Here is a 24,011-nt window from a genome sequence, read left to right on the forward strand (position 1 = left end):
GAACAAATGTTTTCACTACTCTGAGTGCCAGTTTCCTCATCTGTAAAATGAGGGTTAAAATACCTATTTTGCAGGGTTGTTGGGAAAGGTATACAAAGCACCTGGTTCATCTCACCGGCTCCGTGAGAGTTGCTGCTGATCTGTGCGGGCTGAGAGTGCTTCCAAGTACTTAACTGATGTCTCCTTGCCACTCTGGCAATCCCGCTGGCAAAGAAATTAGATAAAACCCTAGCTACTAACTTGCTATCTAATGAATCGCTAGGCATGGAGAAAGGAGAGGGAGAGAGAAACAATCTTCTCAGTGCCACATGCCAGGCACAGAATGATCACCATCGCGTGAGGCAGGTGTTCCCTCGCTCTCCAGCGTGATGGGTCAGGGTCGGGGTCAGGGGCGGGGGGCGGTCTCTGAGCAGCAGAGGCCGGGCAGGGCCTCTGAGCTGCTCCAGTCACTGGTGTGGGGTTGGCCTCCAGGGCCCGAGCCCCTTCGTTTCAGAGATTTTCCTAAAAGGAATCTCGGTTCTGCGACTGCTGACCTTCAGTGACCCCCACGTGGGCTTCAAGGCGAGGATGAGGCAGTTGTGGCACAGATCGTGCCGGACAGACACATGGGACCATTGCTGCTCGAGTTCTGACAGTTTCGGGTCAGCTGTGTCAAGGCTGGTCAGGTTGAAATGAACAAACAGGGAAATGAAACCGCTTCCGAGCTGAATGCTGTCCACATACAGTATACTTTAAAAATGTTTTTTATTGGATATTAAACAATTACAAGTACTGTAGTTAGACATTTAGCCAAAGCACAATTACAGGTTAAATATAATCGTAAAGATGCCTTAAACAGGAGCCCGCCGCGCAGGCAGGTTAAGTTCCCCGGTGCCCTCTTTCGAACACAGAGGGTGGCGGAGGGCAGGTCTTCCGCTCCACACGGAAGGCCGTGAAGACGCGAAGGATTTACATGCTGTCAGCGATTTCCCATGACCAAATTCATAGGGTTGCCAGACTTAATAAAATAAAGTGAAGCAAAAACAAACAAACAAAAAACTCAACAAAAACCCAGGTTGCTCAGTCAAATTGGAAGTTCAAATAAATAAGAATTTTTTTTATTGTAAATACATGTCAGGTAATGCATGAAACATGGTTAAGCTAAAAAATCAGTTACCTTGCATTCAAATTTAACTGGGTGTTGTGTGTTCTATCTGGCAATCCTACAAGTGGACAAATGCAGAAAAGAAAAAGTGGGGGACTGAAACCCCCTGCCACTGGTGGGTCACAGAGACTAAAAATAAAAACAAAACCACCACCAATCATGAACCAGAGCCACCACACTGGTTACTACACAGACTGACAACACAATGAGAAAGCACAAGGACTACGCCAAACGCCGTGGCCAGGAAACCACTGAGATTTCCTCCACGCTGGTTCTGTAAATGTTCTTGAGAAACCTTGTTGATAAAAGTACCTTTTTAGTGTATAGGTATCAAAGACAAACACTACTATCACAAAGACAGGATGGACTTGGAACGATGGAAGCAGTAGCAGGCAGTATATATGCGTGTGAAGAGTCGAAGCATTTTGTGTCGTGAATACAAGGGTTATATAATCAGGGTCTTCATCTTCCAGGTCTAGGCTATCGGCCTCGAAGATTCTGGTTGCTGATTTTTACCGTCGTGTTTTCTAGCTTTTAATCCTGAACCGTGGGAGGGCCACAGGAGAGAGTATGGGACACCCCACCGCCAGGGTGTAACTGCGTTTCTCTGCAAACGCTTTCAGGGGAGTCTGCAGAAATGGGAAGACAGATGAAAACTGACAAAACAATCTGAATTCTGGAGAATGAGAAATCTGTTGGAAAAGATGGGTGGCAGGGTGGGTGTGGAGATGGGAAAGTGTAAAACAGAAAAGGAAACGTGCAAGAATGGAGAGCCAAATGTAAGCATCCCGACAGCGTGAATGTCATTTCAGGGGAGGCAGGGCCCGCGGGCAGACGTCGGGAACCCTCGCGCCTCCTGGGGCGCGCCTCCTGCGGCTTCTCCCCGATCACCATGGTTTATGTTTAAAATGATTTAAAAAACAGCTTGTGCAACACTCAAATGATACAGGGTATCACTTTGTGAATTGTTGCTGCTTCCCCACATACACAAAACTTAACAGGTTTTACAATGTTGTCTAGCGTTTCTTCTCCAAACCAGATGATCTGGCAGCTGGGGAGTCTCAGACAGACAGAAACGGCGTGGGCAGATTCTGTCTGCTCCTCTGCGTGGGAGAGCGCGTGACTTGTGAAGTGCGCCCTCATCAAAAAAGCATGCCAGGTGCGACGCACATGCAGCTATGCCTGGCTCACTGACACCCGTCAAACACTAAGAAATGGAATTACAACTTATTAGGATATAAAAGGTTAAGAAGTTTCTGCCATAGTTAAGGCTTTCTTAAGAATATTTAATTTTCTATTAATTTCAGAATCCACAAAGTGTCTGAAGAAGCCTCGTCTTTAAGAGTAATTTAAAAAAATGCATTTCTCGTCATACGCTACATGTGTCCAAGTGAAGCTGAAACATTATCTTCGCAATTACTTTCTTTTCATTCCTGTCGCAGATGTGACATCAAACAAGTTTAGTTTTAGTCTTGAAATGAATCTGACACACAAAAATCTGTATTAATGTCAGTTTTTAGTGTTCCCTGAATGACTAAAACCTTTTTCACTATGCAAGATAACAGCCCCAAAGACACCTGTCACAGCGCGAGCACTTTCGGTGAGAAGGCCATTTATCGCTGATTATCATACACACGGGGGCAGGGTACACCGGGGGAAGGCGCTGCAAACGCGAGAGTTGCTGTTTCAAAGACAGTGCGCGGCAGGCCAGAGAGCACAGCTACTTGAAAAGACGGTGAGCAGCATCCGACAGCCACCGCACGACTGGGAGATGTACCGAGAGAGAAGAACCGGGACTGCTAAGTGCGTTCTAACCCTCTTCTTCCGGAGCACGCCCACTGTTTGCATAAAGGTTGCGGTAATGGAACGTTAGTCCATATGACTTCATTTGCCGTGTTCAGGCATTTCTGTATGGACATCAATGCACTTTGCTATTTTAGAGCAGAAGGAAATTACTCTAACCACTACCATCAGCTCAGGTGAGCACAAGGGTGCTATTTCATGGAAACGTTCTAATAGTTTATTTTACTTATTTCATTGAAAAGCTGGAAATCCCAAATTCCGCGAAGAAAAAGGTAAATGAAAAACCTGGTTGTGCAGCTGTTATTTTTCTCAGAGTTAAAACTCTGGGCCCCACGCTGTCATTGGTTAACGGCGTGGCAGAGTCTTCTGAGCAGAGCACCGGGAGCCTAACACCTGGTTCTGGCTGCGATACGGAATCGGAGGGATGGCCTCCTTTTGCAAGACTCAAAATGAAGCAAGGAGGAAAGTGATGGGGCTGAGGGTAAGTGTCGGAGCTATCTCTAGTCCCAGACTAGCGACCTGGGGAAAAGAGAAGGCGGCCAAGCAGGAGGAGGTGTCCAGCCCGGAGCACTTCGCTTACGCCTGCCTCTAGCATGCAGGCTGGCCAGTACCCAGCGAACCGGGCCCACCCCACCCAGGGCCCTGTGGTCTCAGTACTGCGGGGGGCGGGAGGCGGGCGGCTGTGGCCAGCTCTCCCCCATTCGGTGTGGGGAACGGAGGGGCCAGTCCCGGCAGGCCACACGGGCAGTCCTCAGCTTGCTCCTGTTTCCGTGTAGTGCAAATGCGAGAACGTACATGGATTTCAGCCCAATTCAATGCCATGCTTTTACATGCCAGAGGGTTTTTCGAATTGCTATTGATGCAAATTCCAAACGTAGTTAACTTTTGCTCATTTGAGCGCACTCAGGATGACCTCTGGTTTTCAAGTTTGGGGTGAAAAAATGTACTTGGCTCCTGAGAGGTATCAATGAACCCACTGTCTCTAGCGGATGAGTAACATGCACAGGTTCCCCCAGGACTGCCATACACTTGAACTACCACAGCACAGGCAGCGCCGCGGTGTCCTCCTTACACAGGACCTTGACTCGGCACGCAGAACACACGGCACACGGCACTGGCAGTTTAAACACTGAAGCACGGTTTCACTTCTCAAGTGTGAGGCACACCCACGACTCTAGTCAGTGTGACGGCAATGACACACGCCACAGGCGGGGAGTGGCTTTTGGTATCTACATCACATTAACTCTTTCTTAACTAAAAATCACAGCCGTGTTCACCATTTTAAACTATATCTAAGCGAGGAGGCACGTAATACGCACTTTCACAGCGACCGAAAACTACACGGAATGCCAACACCTTCCACCCAGTGTTACAACACGGCAAAAAAGGAGGAGAGGCGGGGAGAGCCCTCGCAATGAACATCAACTTCGAAGCTTCACACGGAATCCTAGTGCTTGTGGACACGTGGCCGAGACACACACACCCAGCGTGGGCCACAAACACTTCGACAGAAGCAAACGCGGAGGCTAATTCTTGACTGAGTTCTGAGGACCCAAGCAGGATTCAGCTATGAAACTCAATCTAGTTCCCAATGCCTAGTTCTAGCAATGGACTCGAGCCAGAAAGAAAGCAAAATGTATTATTTTAAGAGCCTATTATAGAATTTTTGCATGTAACTACTTTATTTTTATTTAGGCGATTAAATGAGGTCACAGCTTAACCAGCCTGTATTAAAAAACAAATTGCTGTCAGGACTTGAAGGGGAAGCGCCAAGTTCGCGCCGCACTGCTCTCCTTTCTTCACACCACACGTTACTCCTGCCTCAAAGCCGAGCAGGTGCGCGGCACGCCAGCGTGAATGGACGCGCCCGATGATTTGACACTCGGGTAAGGGGGAGAGGGCGAGTGTAAGGGCTCCAACGGACAACGTGTTACAAGTGTCGATGTGCACTTGGCAATGGTGATTAAAACAAGCAAAACAAAGTAGTGATTTCATGAACTAACAGTAAGGTTATTTTTCCACCTTCATTTAAAAAAGTGACTGAAAGAGCTTTGGTTTCAAGTGTTTGTTCTCCTTGTCTGTTAAGCTGTTTGGTGAAATGGATCAAAACTTCAGTGCAGGGACCTACATAAACTATTTGAAGCACCTCGCTCAAAACCACCCCCAAATCTGGAGTAAACAAAAAAGTCCTTGCATCTGTGCCCGTCTATCTCCTGAACAGGATTCAAACCCTAGCTTTCTAACCTAGAGAAACAATAAGGTAAAATTCTGTGTGACTCCAGTGAAGTACAACAGTTCGACTGAATTTGGAAATAAGGCAGCTAATTTGGGGGGTGACACTCTGGTGGGGCAGAGTGTGTGAGAAGGTGCTCTTTGAGGAGTCCTCACAGGCCTTCCTGCTGCAACACCCAGACCTGCCTGCTCTGTGCATGCACTCTGCGGCTTCTCCTTCCCGCCCCCCACTCGTGGTCTCGCCTCTGGGCCTGAGGACAGCATCGCCCAAACCTCCCCTGGCTCTGCTCCTCGGGGCCCCCGCGCTCCTGGCCGCCTCTCCTGCGAGGGAGCAAGAGCCCTCATGGGCTCTGTCTTCCCTGAACTCGGGGGCTCCTAAGTCAGGTTGATGTTTGTGCCTTTTCCTTGTAAGACTGGCCAATTAATAAAAGGACGGAAACTTGATGTTTTTTCTTTCCATCTCAATTTATGTTTATAAGAAGTACAGATATAAAATAAATCAAAGTGGAAAAAAGGTGGAATCTAGTCTTGCTCAGCCAGAAGCTTGGGCTGCATTGCTACTGACTTTAGTCAGTGTGACTTTGTGCAAAGTATCCTCGAGAAGGCTCTCTGGCTCATGATCGAAGAAGAACAAAACAGCCAACGATGCATGTTTAGGAAAAGCTGAAATGGCCCTGGGTGTGCGTCCTTGTTATATACATGTGCCATATATAACAAAGCAAAGCAAATGTAGTGTGTGAATGGTGAACATTTGGGGGAGTACTGGTTATGTTTTCTTTCTCTCCATTTCCAAGTTTAGATCAAAGCAGTCTTACTTTAGAAATGGACACTTGCAATGAAAGTGAGCCTGAGATACATTAAAAGGCCGCCCCTGTAAACATTTCCTCAACGGGCACAGCAGCAGTGGAGTACGCATCAGTTACTCGCACTATATCCATCACTATAGCAACGCTTCGGAAGACCAACAGCTTATTCGAGGCTGTCGGGGATTTAGAGAACATTGACTTTGTTGGAAACGATCCACTACGATCCAGTCCCGGTTGGAATCCGATCCGGCCCGCACCAGGGGGCATTCACTAGGTCTTCTGCTCGGCCGCGGTGGCCGTCTGCGAAGGGGCCTCGGGCTTCATGATCTGGTAGGTGATGAGATACTCCGGGTAGGCCTGCGGGGGGACAGGGAGAGAGCTGGGTGACCCTGCGGCAGCCACAGCAGCGAAGCCTCCCGTGCTGCGTGTGGCGGCCGCCTCGGAGGCTGCTGGCTCTGACCGGTGTTCTGCTACGTACACTCAGGCGTATAAACACACTAACGATCCAATCACTCCTTGTTGTCGATTACATCAATACAAATTTCTAGAAGTAGAATTACTAAGTCAAAGGAGAAGCATTTTCCTTAGAAGTCTGGAGTTTCTAACTTAAAAATTTGACACATTTATTTCCACTTTTTATTTGGAAACAAATGGAAACTTACACATTAAATTGCAGAAATGAAACGGTACCAACACGACTGCACACCCTTTGTCCACAAACCCCTGGTGCTGAGGTTTTGCTGATCCCATCTGCTCTAGTAAGTGTGCTCCCCACCTCTGCACACACCAGGCGGACAGGTGGATTCACCCACACATCTTTTCCCTGAACCATTTATTTGTAAGTTTTAAACATACATCATCATGATTCTTTATATTTGCCAGTATTTATTTCCTAAGAACAGAGACATGGTCTTAAACAAGCCCAGGATCAACCCTGCAATTTTACACTGGGAGACTTTTATCTAACTCCATTCACATTCCAATTGTGTCTGGTGACCTAGTAATAATGTCCTTCTCCTTCTAGCACCAGATCCCAATCCGGGGGCAGGACATTCAGTTAGTTGTCCTGTCTCTTGGGTTTCATTTAATCTGGAAGTTTTCAAAGCCTTTCTTTGTCTTTTATAACAGTGACATTTTCGAAGACTCCAGCCCTCCGACATTTTTTATAAACAAGAATGCCCCTCACTCTGATCAGACCGAGGTTACGCATTTCTTGGCTGGAGCGCTGCACGGATGCTGCGCCTGTCTCCGAGCACGCTGGGGGCGCACTCGGGGTCTGCGTGCCCCTCACGGGGACGTGAACTCCGACCATCGGATCAGGTATTGCTCCCTCTTCTCCAGTGTGTAACTGCTGTGATTTCCTCCTCCTCTCTAACTCGTAAGACCACCATGAAAATATCCTTTTCCTTGTCAAAAGTATCCCCTCAGTTTAGCATCCACTGATGATTCTTGCTTGATGTAATTTTTACCACAACGGTTGCAAGATGATCTCCCTGCACATCTACCCACCCATCTGCTCTCCGCTTCCTACTGTAAGCGAAAGCCTCCCCTTTCCCCTCACTTGTTTATCTAGTTATTATCAGAATCATGAACTCCTATTTTTTCCCAATGGTTTAAAATTTATTACTGTGCTTATTTGGTGTTCAGCTTGTCCCAGATTTGGCCAGTGGAGCCCCTTCCAGCTGGCTCGGGGTCCTTGTGACACGCCCCATCATTTTTCTTTGAGTACTTCATTACTTTGTTACTTTTTCACATGCTTGATGTTCCAGGCCCACCTGTTCCTATTGTGCTCCGTCCCTGGAATTAGCTGTGTTCCCAAAGAGCCTGTATCCTTACCACGGGGGATAGTACTAGAGACCAAGATCTCAGCTCTAGGTGTACTCACTGCTATGGGCTATTCTTTGCTCTCAGCAGACAAACATGCATACATGCTCATATGCATACACAAGCTTACATCGCTCTTACACATAAACCCATACTTACACATATGCACGTGTGTGCATACGTAACATATATTAGAAACACCATGAGTTCACATCAACACCTCCAATTTCAGTCCACCCCTTACCTTCCCCCATTCCACATGCTCGTCCCTTCCTTGACAGTGACCGCCAGCTCCTCACTTGCTCACCCCCCTATGACACACCTAACAGGGGTCACCGCTTTGCCCACACAGCCACAGGCCACACTTCCACTACTGGGGTGTCCAACCTGTGGCCCTTGTGCTGCCCAGGATGGCTGTGAATGCGGCCCAATAGAAAATTGTAAATTAACTTAAAACATTGTGAGACTTTTTTTGTGATTGCGTGTTGCAACATATTTAACATGTGGCCCAAGACAGCTCTTCTTCTTCCAGTGTGGCCCAGAGACGCCAACAGGTGGGACACCCGCAGTTCAGGGCTTGTTTCCAGTTCTTCTCCCTAACAGTACACCTCAGCTGGCACAGACTGCAGGCAGGTAATAAAACACTGTTTTCATAGGTTAGTTATATTCAGTTAATTTCTTATTTCTCCTTTTTATCTCTTTGCCGTTAGTCAAGTTTAAGTAACCATTTGAAATTCAGTTAAGTACAGACAAACTGAGTTTTGTTTTTAGAAAAACTGGTAGGTATTTAGCAGTATTGTGAAAATTAAGTACCGGGCTGAAACTGATGGGAAGTTTTCCTGCTTGTTGACAATTTTATTTTGGAGCCTCAAGCTGCTGGCAGAATTCAATGGGCTGTAGCTGTTCTTCGTGAGTTCCACGATCAGATGTACATAAGGCCCCTGACTCACGACGGTTACACTCAGGGTTTTGCTGTGCGATGGTGCAGAAGTGACGCACACCCCCAAAAACTGTGCTTTCAGGTCTGATCTTCCCCCGGCTGGTGCCGTGTGGTACAACGCTCTCGTGTGACGCTCGGCAGAGGCAGCCAGAGCTCCTGGCCCCCACGCGATCCCGAGGGGAAACAACCCACGCCCTCCGGCGCACTGTGCTGCCCGGCTGTTCTGGCTCCTGTCTGTGCACTCACCACACCCACAGGACACCCGCCGGTGCCGGTGGTGCACACAGTGGTGAGTTTAACCGCTCTGTTTCCACTTACAGTGCAGTGTTCAACAAATTACACGAGCTGGTCAATACCATACTATACAATAGGATTTGTGTTAGATTCTTTTGCCCAACTGTGGGCTAATGTAAGTCTTCTGCATATTTAGGATAGGCTAGGCTGCCCTGGCTGGGTGGACTGAGCACCGGCCTGCAAAGTAAAAGGTTGCCAGTTTGATTCTTGGTCAGGGCACATGCCTGGGTTGCGGGCCAGGTCCCCAGTGGGGCTGTGCAGCTGATCAATGTTTTCTCCCTCTCTTTATCCCTCCCTTCCCTTCTCTCTAAAAATAAACAAATAAGATCTAAGAAAAAAAAAAAAGGTTAGGTTAAGCTACAGCATTCGATAGGTTAGGTGTACTAAATGTTTTTCTGACTTACAGTATTTTCAACTTACAATGGGTTTATTGGGGTATAACCCCATTGTAAGGTGAGGTGTATCTGTACAAAGATTCACTCGTCTGACCAGCTTATGGCAATTGTGTCCACGAAGAAGGTCCAAAGGCAGCTGCTCCTAGCTCTCTACTGCCGTGTTGGGGTTGGAGGATGCTGAGCATTAATTCAGAATAGCATGCCTCAAGAGCAGCATGATGTCCCACACCTTATTTCTTAGACGCCCTCTTGTTTATACTGTGTTACCTGGCTGACAGGTGACTGATGGGTTGTTTGTGTAAAGCTGATGTCAAAGAATTTAGATATCTTCATTTTGACCTGAAACAACTAATACTATTAGAATATGCAATAGATACATACTTTTTATTTTTTAATCTTTAGAGAAAGAGGAAGGGAAGGAGAAAGAGAAGGGGAGAAACATCAATGTGTGGTTGCCTCTCATGCGCCCCCTACTGGGGACCTGGCCTGCAACCCAGGCATGTGCCCTGACTGGGAATCGAACCAGGGACCCTTTAGTTCACAGGCTGGCACTCAATCCACTGAGCTACACCAGCCAGGGCTGCAGTAGGTATTTTGTTAAATGGTTTTCTTTAACTCTTACATGGTCTCCACATTCTGCATGGTCATGTTTAGTAACTCCGAGCTCATCTGGTGAGTACCATACCTGTTCTCCTCTGTAGATGACGTACTCGGCGTACGCCAGCCCGTTCACACTCGGTCTCCCGATAACTGAGTGGTGTCCCGGAGGGGCATGAGCCATTTTCATGGTGCTGAACTGCAGAAAGGATTTTCCGAGGGTCACTCTACAGAAAAGCATTTGTCTAAAGAAAAGAGGAAAGCAATATTTTAAAGGAAGCTTTAAATCTCGAAATGATGTAATTGTTAGGTTTACTGATTTAAATAAACCTTAACACAAGGCAGGTTAATTTAAATGTCCCTTTCATATTCACGAGCAGGATGGGACGAGATCTGATGTACTGACTTAGCACAAACAGCAGGCTCGATAGTGACCCCTGAAGTTGAAAGTAGTTTTGGTGTGGTCTGAGAACCAATCATGAAAAATACCTGGTATGTCTTGACTAGTGGAAGAAGAAAAATACTAGTGAAAACCGAGTTCTTATATGGAAGGATAGGAATAAAGTGGAGAAAATAAGCAAACGGCAGCAGCATCTGAAATTCGGATTTGGTTTTACTCATAAAGAAGTAATAAACTGGATGAGAAAAATAAGAGTAAGAGTGGACCTTATACAAAAAAACACTTGCTTCAACACAAGGCTGAAAACGACACCGCCTGGGTGAAGCACGAACCAGGGGCGGAATTAAACACGACGGAGGAGGAGGAGAGAGGCTGCAGGGAGGAAAGCGTGCTGAAGAGGCTGGAGGTGGCCACACGGGGGCCGGATCTGGTCTGCCGTCTGCTTCCGTTAGCAACACGGCACTGAAACCGGCCACACACACATTTACATGCTGTCTGTGGCTGTTTCTGCACTACAGGGCAGAGCGGGGTCACTGGGATGGATGGGGGTCCCGAGGCCCGCAAAGCCTGCAATCATTGTGGGCCTTCAAAGTTCACTGACACAACAGAAACAACTCACATTTAAACTAAACAGTAAGACAGTCACACTGTTAAAGGGGATAGTTTTTATGCAAACAGGTTGTTTCTAGTAAATGGAGTGTGACCTTGACAATGTGACTGATCAGAGACAGTCCTTTCAGTGAAATGAAAATCGTGCCACACCCAGGAGAACGGGGTCCTGCCCGAGCTGGCTGTCTCAGGGGGACGCTACTGACCCTGGGGGAGGCGGGCCCGGCTGCAGCTGCATTCCCTTCTTGCATCCAGAGGAAAGGGTTTTGACGGAAACCAGGAGTCTTTCTGAGCTCCATGCCCACACTGCGGGCAGCACTAAGGCATCACTGGGCTCTGCTTGCTCGGCTGGCTGGCCCAGTGCCACGGCCTCCCCCAGGCCGTATGTCACACAAAGCCTGACCAGACAGGCCTTGCCGCCTGCCTCGGCTTCCTGCCCCAGGGCTTTGCAGGAGGCAGGAGAAGCAGGTCCCCCGGCCCATGGGGCCGCAGGTTCTCGTGCTCAGGCAGAGAGTGCTGGCCCCGCCTGCTCACGGGCGTGCCTTGTGCACTGCCACGCACCCCTCGGAGGCAGCGCCCCAAAGTGGCGGCGGGGGGAGGTGCCAACGCTGACCAGTGCAAGACAGGAGCCGGCAGAGAAGGTCATCTCTCCTCTCCCACCATGTACTGCTGGGCGATGGACTACTTCACGCAGCTTCTCTGAAGACGTCACAGGGACTGAGTAACCAGTCGTGCCTGTCCTGAAACCGGCCCGTTCCTGGTGAACCTCAGCCTGTCCTGCCGCCTCCTGGCCTCACTTCCTTCTGTGCCCTCCCTCCTGCTGCCCTGGGGCTGCGCTTGCCAAGAAGGTGCCGGTACCTGAGCTTTTGCTTCAGGCTCTGTTTTTAGGGAATCCTGGCTAAGACATAAGCCTGTGTTTCTAATTTTAATGGGCAACTCTTCATCTTCATCTAGGTTCACTTCTATTGCTTTTTCCAATTCATTTTGTTTCCAGAGGTGTTAGGTTTGAAGCAACAAAGAGAAACTTTTGCATTTACATATTCTTGGGAATTTTTGTGTGTTACTAACCACAACAGACTTAAAGAAAATGAATTTCCTTTTAGACTTATGGCATCCATAGTGGAACTGCTTATGGCTACGATTTGTTTCCATGTAATTGAGAGCGGTAAGTTTCAAGGTCAACAATTATAATGAGTTCTAAGGTTATATAGATCTTTTTGAGATTTTAACTGAATTATAAGGTTTGTTATTAAACCAACTTTGCAAAAGTAATGTATCTGGTTAATTCAAAGAGAAATGTAATGAACGGCAATCTCTGTAAAATACAGTTCTTTGTACTTTTTTCTGTTGGCAGGAAATGGAATAGGGAAAGGAATTATTTTTTTCACTGACTTCAGAGAGTATACTATGATTCTCTTCAATTTTTGAATTTTAAAATCCTATTTAAAAAGCTAATATTCATTTGTTTAATAATTCCAAAGTTAATATTCCAAAGTTGGATTTTTAAGGCCAATTATATATCCTGTCTTAAAATATCACAAGCAATATCGGAAGCACATGAAAGATTCTACTTTAATTTTAGAGAGGGGGAGGGAGGGAGAAAGAGAGGGAGAGAAACGTCAGTGTGAGAGACACCCACTGGCTGCCTCTTGCACGCCCACAACTGGGAGCCTGGCCCACAACACAGGCGTGCGCCCCGACTGGGAATGGGACAGTGACATTATAGAAGATACGTGTCTTAGTTCCACTGTGACTCTCTAGACAGACAGAGGTTCTCTGTTCTAAAGAAATAATTCCCACCCCTTTGTACTGATTCAGAAGCAAGAAACATGAAGCCCGGGGAAAATGCCAAAATGGGGGGAGTTTCACTGTGACCTGTGACTGGCTGACTACACCTAGTTTTCATCGCCGTATTGCCAGCAGCCCTGCTGTCCTGCCACTGGCAGGGTGGAGGCTGAGAAACTGACCGCTCCTACCCGGTCCCCACCGCAACTGACTCGTTAGGGTGGGGACTGGGGGTCCGCTGGGACTGCTGCAGAGCCTGAGAAACAAACCCGGTGCTCACCTGTGACATATATAACATGACCGATCTTTGTGTGTGGGGCAGCCTGTTCCTCCTCCGATCCCATAAACGTACTGGTTGCTTTTGGAGGAGTTTTCTGCAAAATAAATCCCAGCACCAAACATTCCTCCTATGTATGCATGTCGTTCGTCAAACCCTTTATGAATAATAGCGTTAATGAAAGGAGAACCTAAAAATATAATGATAGAAAAATTAGTTTTTGAACACTTTTCTAGAATATCAATTAGCTACGTACTGTTTGCACTTGGCAGACTAATATTAAGTACTCAATAATACATAATTAAAATGTTTATTTTGCAAGATGTCTATTATACATAAATTATCACGTCCTAGAATCTCATCAAGGACCTACTGTGCTCACCAAGCAAAGATGTTATCTTGCAGATGGCATGAGACTTTAGACGGCAAAGTACAACGTGGCTTTGAAAACACAGATTATTTTATACCCGATCTTACTCTGAGCAAGTACAGATAACCCAATAAACTAAAACAATTATGCTAAAGAACAATGAAAAATATTTCATTCTCTAGATAGCTCAACTGACAATTTAAGTTCTGAAAAAATTTCAGATAATTTGTTTTCATTGTATATACCTTGAAAAGCCTGTATAAGGCACAAGAACGCTGGTATCGGCATGTAATTTCTTGGAAAAACCCCCAAACAAACCATGTTTAACACAACACCACCACGGTCAACGACAAGGCCTTCCCTCCGGCTGGGGTGTGCGCAAGCCCGGCGCTGCCGGGACCGCCGCCGGGACACTCACCGTGGAACAACATGCGCTCGTTGTGATGGTTGTGGTTCTCTTCCGACACTTCCTTCTGTCTGTGACAGAATCGCTCCCTCAACTTCTTGTTGACAACTTTTTGAATCTTTAAGAACGAGGAAGAAAAAAGCAACTGAGTATAATGTATGTTAACTGGTAGGTATAATTTAAAATGGAAAGTATGTTTTCCTCGAGGAAGATCCAATTTTTGTCTTGTCTGCTTAAAACATGATTTAAAAATGACAAAGTTGCCAGGTCAGTGTAATCCAGTTAAACCCTGGCTTTTAGTGACCTGACGTTCAGGTGTGGGTTTTGCTTGTTACTCCGCACTAGGCCTGGCGCTGTGTGTGCCTCCGAGTTCCCTGAGGAGTTAGAATGGAGAAAAGGAGAGGAAGACGGCTGCTCCTAGATGCCTCCCCAGACGTGCTGAGTTTTAGAATCCGGGGGCCTGGAAGCCCCCAGCTTGCAAAAGCCTCCCTGGGTAACGCTCCGGTGCACTAGTACCCCCTGCACCGGCCCGTGAACCCAAAGGAGTCAGTCAGTTCTCACAGGCCTTGCTCATCCTCACGACGTCCCTTTGGAAGAAGGCACAGAGCGGCCACCTCTCCCGTACTACTACTGAGGACATGAGCTGAGGAGCCATCTGCGCTCTGACGTAACCGCTGACTCACTGAGATGGAAAACTCCAGCCCTCCAATGTTGCTTTGAAATGGCAATAAGACACAGTACGATCAGCTACGGTCCGGGTTTACGGATGAGTTGGGAGTCTCATCACTGTACTGCCTCACCAGCACCTGCTGATCTGCCTCCCATCGGCGTCAGGAGACGTTGCTCTGGCGTCTCCTGCGTGTCTCTACTTCTAGTGAAGTACGGTCTGGGGGGATCAAACACTGCATGGGGTGAAGAGGGTGACACTAGACTGCAGGGCTGGGTGAATGGCCACCCTTGAGTTTGAAAACAGGACTTCCACACACGATTGTTCACTGTTCACATTGGATTTTCAGGAAGGCTTGCAATCTAATCTCGCCCTAAAAACTTACTCGGATGACGTTGTATCTGTTGAAGATGCCGCCGGCATTGCCACCGTCTCTGTGTTCTCGAATTGTGCTCTGCATCTACAGAACAAAATTAAAAAATAATTAACTTTCTGAAAATATGCAAGTGTATAATTCTAAAGATGCTCCTTCCCTTGTTTTCAACATTTCGATTCTATTACATTGTTTCACTAATGAGTCTAAGATGCAGCATTTCTAAATAAATACAAGTCCACTAAGTGTAAATGTTAATCATCTGCATTTTCTTTTGATTTTCTAACAGAAGCCTGGGAGGACTGTTAAGCACAGCGGGGACACGTAAAGCGGCTGTGGCGTCGTCCCCATTGCTGTCTGATGCCGCTGGGAGCGGGAGCAACGCTGGGACTAAGTCGAACGGAAACTCCTCGTGTTCAGTGGAGACGCCACTGGGCAAATGCGGAAAACAAAGATTTTTATAAATCCATAAATTTTTGTTCCTGAAGTGAAATATTCTATATTTTCTGTATTATTTCTTTAATTTGGAAACTCCAAGTATATCTGCACAGACCAGGAATTCTTCTTCCACTTTCGAAAGTAAAAAGAGTTACTACAGAAAAGTAAAGTGTTCTGAAGACCCAAGTTCTCACAGAACTGACTCAGAGAGTTAATCCTCTACCACTCCATTATGCAGTTACTCACCGCATTTCGGCATTATTATCAGAATTTACCAGCTACTAGGAGCTGCGGCAGTCAGGCTCTGGAAAACATGCTTTCCTGAAAAACTGACTGTGAGCTAAAATACCACCCCCCGAAGGTGACTCTCCTGAGTTTCCAGAATGGGAGTAACAAGAGCATTAATTAAAAACAAACGAAGACGCAGGCACGCTTCCCTGCACAGAATGATGCCGTTCGGCACTGTGTTCATTTATCGCGTGTCGGAAGTGAGGCGGAGGCCTGGAGCAGAGAGGGTGTCTCTGGGGCGCCCGTCTCCCCGAGGCGCACCCCGCTCGCCTGACTGCGGTGCTTTGGGTCGCTGTGCCCGGAGAGACGGAAGGAGACTCCAGCTATGAGGCATGCTTGCTACGCATACGTAAACCCTGGGCACATCGCTTCCCAGCCATGTTTTACAGTGCGGCGACAGAAACCAAGATGAGACTCTGTTTGCTACCTGTAAGGCAAGAGTCTCACTCCATGCCACTCTTAGGTAGCATTTTGGCAATATAAAAAGATAATTCTAACAGGGTCATTACTTGCATGAGTTTCAAGAATGTCTCCAGAATAAAAAGACAGGTCTGAACCATCCACTGGAAACTTAGACTTACAGTGTGAAAGCCACGTGGCACAGCTCTAATCCATGGTCCTATTTTAATTGTGGCAATATTCCCCCACAATGGCTACGGGAGATAGAATAATACAGAGGCAAGTGACCGTAAGATGAAGTAAGACAAACTTACCTCTCCTAGAAAAATAAGTTTAACCACAGATTTCAGGAAAAGATAACTAAAAACTTTGATGTGCATTACCTCTTCTTCTACTGACTGATATTCCTTATCCTCTGGAGCAAGATCCAGCAAAATCGTTCCCTGGTTAACACAGTGAAAAGTCAAATAAGGGTTGGTTCCTGCAGAAAAGAAAAATGAACAAAGTTAACAGAAGTTCACACTATTCAGGCTCTATTTTAGGGAAAACTTGTCACAAATAATTGATGTATTAGAGTAAGTCTAAACTATTTTGCAATTTGAACCTAATACATAAAATTATATAAACAAGTACATCCCAAAGACATGTGAAGTAACGGAGGAGTGTTACAGATTTTTAACTTATTTTATTTTTAGACAGTGAGGAAGGGAAGGAGAAAGGGAGGGAGAGAAACATCAATGTGTGGTTGCCTCTTGCACACCCCCCACTGGGGACCTGGCCTGCAACCCAGGCATGTGCTCTGACTAGGAATTGAACCAGTGACCCTTTGGTTTGCAGGCTGATGCTCAATCCACTGAGCCATACCAGCTAGGGCAATTTTATTGGTTCTTGAAGAGTTCCTTGTATGTACACAGCAGGGCTCAACAATTATTTCACAAACTAAATTTAATCATGAACAGTCTTAAAGCAATGTTTAATACAACAGAGAAACACTGTAATTACTCTGTAGTCTGGTCTAAAATCTCTGTGAGATGGCTTGAAATAGTCACATAATATGTTTAAAATATATTATTCTTATTAATTTCATTATCCTTCTACATTTAATACAGATAAATAAGCAAGACTCAAGCTCAAAACCTGTTAATGTTTAATTTCATGTCATTCTTGCAATTTATTAGCTCTGCAGACTGACTGACTAATTCAAGTTGTTTCTCTTCCCTCCTCTGGCTTTTCTACAGTAAAAGGACTTCTATGGATGGACCTGGAGAACACTGTGCTAAGTGAAATGAGCCAGTCAGAGAAAGACAAATACCACGTGATTTCACTCATATGTGGAATCTAATGAATAAACTGAATTAACAAGCAAAACAGAGACAGACTCAGAGAGCAGGATGACAGCTATGGCAGGGGGTTAGGGGGTGGAGGGGTTGAGGAAAAAGGACTCATGGACACAGACAACAGTGTGGTGATTGCAGGGTTGGAGGGACATAAGGGGACTAAATGGCAATGGAAAAAATATGATAAAGTATAAATTAAAAGAGAAAAACAAATAGAGAAATGATAAATACAGAGGCATATGAGGTCTGTCTGGAAAAATTCCAGCCATTGTTAATGTAATGAGACCAATTTACACGACATCAATGTAACCTGGCAGCCAAGGAGAGTGGACTGGAATGTGCACATGTGAATAGTGATGACCTCACTGTCCTAGTCAGTGGGGTTGATAGATGCTGTTGAGTGAGCATGGGTACTGTGCGGCCATTGCATCAAAAATTACTGAGCAAGTAGAGCAATGAATCTGCATCAGATTTTGCATTAAACTTGAACGTTCCCCCCGCAGAAACTATTCGGATGAGTCAGAAGGCCACAGCTACACAGAACTGGTAATTGGCAGTTTCATCACAACAACATGCCCACTCACACATCATGTCTCATGCAGTTTTTTTGTGAAACATCAAATCACCCAGGTGACTCAGCTCCCCTACAGCCCAGATTTGGCACCCTGTGACTTCTGGCTTTTCCCAAAACTAAAATCACCCTTGAAAGGAAAGAGATTTCAGGCTGTCAATGAGATTCAGGAAAATAGGACAGGGCAGCTGATGGCGACTGGGAGAACTGTGTGAGGTTCCAAGGGGCCTACTTTGAAGGGGACTGAGGTTTCATTGTCCTATGTGCAATGTCTTTTATATCTTCTATCTTCTTCAATAAGTGTCTCTATTTTTCATAGTACATGGCTGGATACCTTCTGGACAGACCGCACACAAAGGAGAGAGATAGGAGGCTTATGACAGCAAAGCATAATGGGAAAAGACTAAGCTGATAGGTGTAAGGGAGGGAGAAAAGTTCAAGGTGAGTAAGAGAAAAAGGTCAGATTATGAAAAGTCAAGTTGTGAGTGTCTGATTTTATCCTAAAAGCACCGGGGTCCTATTGAAGGGTTTTGAGCAGTGAAATGCTATGATCCCACAGTCGTGTTGAAAGGACTCTCTGGTTACAGTGTAGGGAAGGCACTGGAAGAGAGGCAAAGGTGAAGGTCGAAGATAAGCTGAAACGTGGTTGTGACATTTCTGGAGCAAGATGATGGTTACTTGGAATTGGTGACAGCAGTAGAAAAGAAGTACAGAACCCAGAAATATTTAGACACAAAGTGTGGGGAGCGAGGGAAAATGAATCAGTTCCAGCTACAGCAACCAGAGGCAGAGGGATGGCAACGTGGTGGGGTGGGGGAGGCGGGAAGGGCTGCACCGGCCGAGGATGGGCGCTCTGGGGTCAGGCTGCCTGAGGCCCGCAGCCAGCCCTGACGCTCATCTCATACCACTACCGTGTACAGTTTATTTCTGCTCCAGAGCTTACCTTGTTGTCCACCTAAGAGTCTTTCCACTCCTTTGATGAGTTTATGGCGGTGTCCGTACGCATTGATGCCTATTTCCTTCAGCTCCTCATGACCCATATCAGCCAGCACATCTAGTGTAATCTGAGAGTGAAACAAAATTAATCACTAAATCTTCAACAGTTCCTCATGCGATGAAAATGATGAAAAGTCTTCCACTTGTCTTCCACAGCATATATGTATCCATTCAAATTAAGATTTTGTTTCCATTATAAGCATGAATTTAAAATCAACTTATAGTTGCCTTGATAATTTTATCAGCTTTTTGCTAACTATAAATACTCCTTAATTTGCTTTTAGTCAGTGGAGAATTACAATGGGAGAAATAATGCTATAGAAATATAAAATGACCACAATTCCTTCTGATTATTTAGTTCTACCACCTTTTGCTTGCCTCAGAATACGAGAGGGACCAGCCAGCATGCTGGAAAGTGGGCAAGTGCCGGCCCAGCGCCCAGCGGGCAGCACACAGGCGCGCGGCCGAAGGGGCAAACACACTCAGTAATGAGGGTTTATGCAAAAACACGGAGGAACTTCCCAGGGCCTAGAAATATTCAAGCACGAAAGAAGCTGCCTTAGAAAGGAGTGAGATTTATATTGCCAAGTATTTAGTTACATTATAGACTATTTTGCATAGAAGCTATGTAAAGAATTCCAATCTGGAGAAGAGAGTAGATGGATTTTAAGTTCTCTTATAAATTCTCAGATTTAACAATTCCCCAGATTTAACAAAAGAATTTAACATTCTTTTTTTTTTGTAGTACAAATACTGGTTTTTAATTTTTGGTTATTCACCCTTGTAAAAGGAGATGATTCAAAATTACCCAATTCTTTGTTGACTACAAGTAACTGTGACTCTACCGCCACCAAGTGGTAGTGTTCTGAATGTACACGGTGGACTCTTGGGCGACCACAAGTCTTGAGGGCCAAACATGCTATTTTCCAGCTCAGAAAATGTGGTTCCATGACAATCCAAATACTACCTCACAAGATTAGCCTTTGTTTTTCTTGTTCCCTGGAGAACTGAGAAATCTTTTTGAAGACACCCCTTTTCCAACTCGAATGAGCTATTTTAATCTCTCTGCAGCTTCACTTGTGCATGACATTTTAAAAGGCAAATGAGGCCTGGAGCTCCTCTGAGTTGTATCCTCAGAATGAAATCTTATATAATGAGTCTGATTTTCTCAGCACAACAAGCATTCATTACTCAAGTCTTTGGAAATAATTTACTATATTGCTCCTAAATGGCCATTTAAAAATAATCACTCCATTGCACAAAATTGGCAATTCACTTCCAATTGCCCAAAGGAAGTTTTCAGCAGAGCTTTTAAAAGGTTCTGAAGTGTGCATCTTTGAGAAAGAATAGTTCACAGTACAATATAGTAAGCGCCTTTCCACTTTCAGCTAGATGGAATTTTAATGTAGTTTGGAAACAGGCATAGGGCTTCTATTATTATTGACATCCTATTTTTTTCTGTGTAAATATTCTAAACTTCAGTTCAAGTAAGGGTTGGCAAAAGAACAGGATTTAATATTTATGCGGTGGCTTTAATTCAAACAATCCTTAAGCCTTTTCTGAATTGGTACCATATTTCTTCCACACAGTGCATATCTGGAAGAAGCAAAACCCAGGTCTGCAAAACCCAGTATTTGCCAATTATATAGCTTCAATATATGAGAGATTAGTACTGCATTTACTCCTCACAACAACCCGTGGAGTACTATCCCTTAGGAGGAGGGAATCTAGGCTCAGAGGAGTCATAAAAATGACACTCAGAAGGACTGAGGTGTACTGCCATTTCTGTCTTTCACTTGCTTGTATTTCTTACATGGGGTGACTAAAAAGCTAACATAACTAAATGCTGAATTTAATTTCTTTGACTTACACGGTACCACAGTGGTCCCACATTTATCAAGCAGTAGCCACTGGAAAACATTAAGTGACAAGCTAAGGAATTCAGATTCATGTGTATGTGTTTATTCATGTTTAACGAGTACCTTCTATATGCTATTTCCCCCCAAAGTAGCTAATCAAACATTTCATTTCATTCTAAAGCAACCCACATAGCTCAGGAGGTTCAATGACTGGTCCAAAATGACAGGACAGAGCAGAGCCAGGACAGAGTCCTTCCGCCACGTTCCTGCCACTTCCTCCACCAAGGAGATAAAAAAGCCAACACAAACACATGGTAAAAGTTGCTGAATTTTGGGAAGACTCTTCACAGGAACTCTGAGGTAGGTTACACAGCCCAGGCATGTGCTGTGACTGGGAATCGAACTGCTGACCCCTTGATTCGCAGGCTGGTGCTCAACCACTGAGCCACACCAACCAGGGCAGTCAGTGCATGTTTTAGAAACTCTCACAGCACACAGGTGCGTGCCTCTTAGAGCACATTGGTTGAAAATCGCTGCGTTACACAATTTGGGGGAGAGGTATGATTCCCGTGGCTTCTTCAGAAATTTTTTTGTGGTTTTAAAAAAGCAGTTAAGCTCCCCCACCCCAAAAAAGAGAAAGAAAAGGAAAAAAAAGAGAACTCAATAGTTAACTAAAAAGACTCAAGAGAGCTTACCTGTTCTGTTTCAAAGATGTCTCGAAGATGTTCAAGGCCAAGGCTTTTTAGAAATTGACTAATATTCATGTCAAGACCCGCAACTGAAACAGACATAAAGTTTCTCAGCAAAGAGTTTATCAATCTAAAGGACGTCCCAGTATTTTTTAAAGCCATGGCTCTCTGAGCCCCCTGGCTATGCAGATGATTTTACACGCATAAAGTAACCCTAAATTTCATTCAGACACTCTGAGTTATCTCTGAATTTGGTTGAGAAGTAAAAGCAGTTTAGCAAATCAGTAGTATTTGTACTAATTTTAATATTACAGAGCATAATGTAATGCTTTTAATAAATGAAATATTTAGTAGATATAAAATTCCAAAGTTACTAGCTATCACTTTAGTTTTCACTCCTTAAATAATCTGTTTTTTCCTGATACATTTCAGTAATAAGACTCACTCAGCAGCTCAGTAAGATACTATGATTTGGAATGGATGTACCGAGATAAACATAAGTAAGAACAATGCAGATACCAGGACATTTATTCTATAAAGACATACTTTATAAATGACAACTTATAAATAGTTAAGATATCTGTAAGTGAGGTGTTCAATGATTACCAATAAAAAAATGAGTCTGTGCATTAAAGAGAACCCAAAGGACAAGAACCAGATAAGCATTCACAGGGAGCACTCACCCTCTCCTTCCTTCCTTTCTGTGCCCGCGGCGCCATCCCCCGTGTTGGACGCCCCCCCGACGGCCAGCTCCGCTAACGGGACGGTGAGGTTATCTATGCTGCTGGCGGCCGACAGGCAGGAGGGGGTGGACGCTGGTGAGATGAGAGAGGCGCTCACTACTGTGGCCTGAGGTTTAAAGCAGGTGGGTAAGGCCTCGGGGGGCATGGCGTCTATCAGCAAGGCTCTGATGTCGTCGGCCTGCAAAGGGCACAGACAGCACGGAAATGCTGCATTTTAAAGTTGTAAGTGTTTCACTAAAGACCAAGGACCTTGTGGCTTCTTTCTTTAATAAATGCCTCATATCCTATTTGTTTTTATAAGTTCTGCCTCTTTCCTTCTCTCATCCAAAAGGTCCAGTAGTTTCAGCAGGTAGAACTGGAGAAACTATTAATTACAAAATATTTCGGCTTCTGAACAGCTAATGTGAAGCTGGGTGACTCCAGTAAGAGCACTCTACTATGTGCTTGAAACTCACTGAGAGGAGACCGTGTTTCCTCCAGGCACACACAGAGTTAATTAACTACGAGGAAAAAAAAATCCAACAATGTGGACTATGTTAATTCCTGAAAACGCGTCTTTAAGACTAAGTGACAAGTATACATGAAGCTGTGCAGATTACATGTGTATCTGAAGGACGTGTAAGTTAATAAAGATTTAAAGAGGTAAGAAATAAAAGATTTCACCTTTCATTAAAAAAAGTGCACTTCAAAGTGCTGACTTTCGATCTCTTCCTTAGAAGTAGTTCCCACATTTATTTACTGTTTTGTTTATACTTAAACAACAGTAATTTTTGCCCAGTTACTGCCCAGCAGTTAATCTGACTGACTCTCTCAAAGCCTCAGGGAAATTATGAGGAGCAGCAGCTGCGCTGGCCCTGAGCGGTGAGGCTCAGTAGGCTGGGGTCATCCTGCAAAGCAAAGCCTTGCACGTTCAGTTCCTGGACCAGGGCACACGCCTGGCTGTGGTTCCATCCCCGGTCAGGGCACATACAAGCGGCACCCAATGAATGTATAAATAAGTGGAACAACAAATCAACGTTTCTCTCTCCCTTTGTCTCTCTAAAATCAATAAATTAAAAAAATTTTCAGAAGGAAGTTAGTTTGTTCCTATTCTAAGAGAAATACGCATGGCTAAAGGTAAACGTGCTAAGCCCTGGAATTTCACATCGTCTCTGGAAGTGTAATGAGCAAGTCTGAGGATTTTGAAATGAGGACTTACTGTGGCCAGATCTAAAGGTGTCTGACCTTCTTGGTTCTTCATGGTGGGGTCTGCTCCGTGTGCCAGGAGGAGGGCACACAACTGGGTCCTCCCTTTTTGGGCTGCTTCATGAAGAGGAGTAAACGCCCACTTATCTGTCGCATTTACACACGTGTTGTATTTTATCAATAATGCTGCTATGTCCACATGCTGAAGAAAAGGAAAAGGGGGTGAAGAGTTAAGGAAGATTATCTGGTAAAGCTCCGTCGTACACGCTGGCTTCTGTTTAACATTTCATTCTCTCTGTATCTCTATTTTCGTCCTTAACAGAACTTTCTTGTATGAAAGAGTATTTACAAGCCCTCTCCCTGTATTCTGGACTCCGTCTTTCCCTGCCTCCTCCTCCATCAGTTCCACAATTACTCTTTTACCCCACAATTCTAATTCTTCATGGGACCATCTGAAATTTTTTCTTTAGCTAACATACTCAGGCCCATCTTAAAAACAAACATTTCTCTTCTACCCAATTGCAATCTGCTCTATTTGTTGAAATACTCATCTCAAAGCTTCTGAATGTTCTTCTATTCCAGCC

At 45.2% G+C, this 24,011-nt stretch overlaps 1 protein-coding gene across 1 annotated transcript in view; it reads right to left on the reverse strand.

Annotated features, from left to right (window-relative positions):
* Positions 1–725: 725 nt before the first annotated feature.
* The window catches only part of TNKS (tankyrase), a 173,776-nt gene continuing 150,490 nt past the window's right edge, over positions 726–24,011 (reverse strand). The window contains exons 18-27 of the mRNA XM_028526418.2: positions 23,441–23,629; positions 22,183–22,420; positions 21,506–21,588; positions 18,899–19,019; positions 16,431–16,528; positions 14,935–15,009; positions 13,895–14,000; positions 13,110–13,296; positions 10,124–10,280; positions 726–6,342 (exon numbers count right to left, since the gene is read on the reverse strand). Coding sequence (XP_028382219.1) covers positions 6,256–6,342; positions 10,124–10,280; positions 13,110–13,296; positions 13,895–14,000; positions 14,935–15,009; positions 16,431–16,528; positions 18,899–19,019; positions 21,506–21,588; positions 22,183–22,420; positions 23,441–23,629 — 1,341 coding nt within the window. The 3' untranslated portion in view covers positions 726–6,255. The remainder of the gene's footprint in view (positions 6,343–10,123; positions 10,281–13,109; positions 13,297–13,894; positions 14,001–14,934; positions 15,010–16,430; positions 16,529–18,898; positions 19,020–21,505; positions 21,589–22,182; positions 22,421–23,440; positions 23,630–24,011) is intronic.

The sequence above is a fragment of the Phyllostomus discolor genome, chromosome 11 (genome assembly GCF_004126475.2).
Source record: "Phyllostomus discolor isolate MPI-MPIP mPhyDis1 chromosome 11, mPhyDis1.pri.v3, whole genome shotgun sequence".
NCBI lineage: Eukaryota > Metazoa > Chordata > Mammalia > Chiroptera > Phyllostomidae > Phyllostomus > Phyllostomus discolor.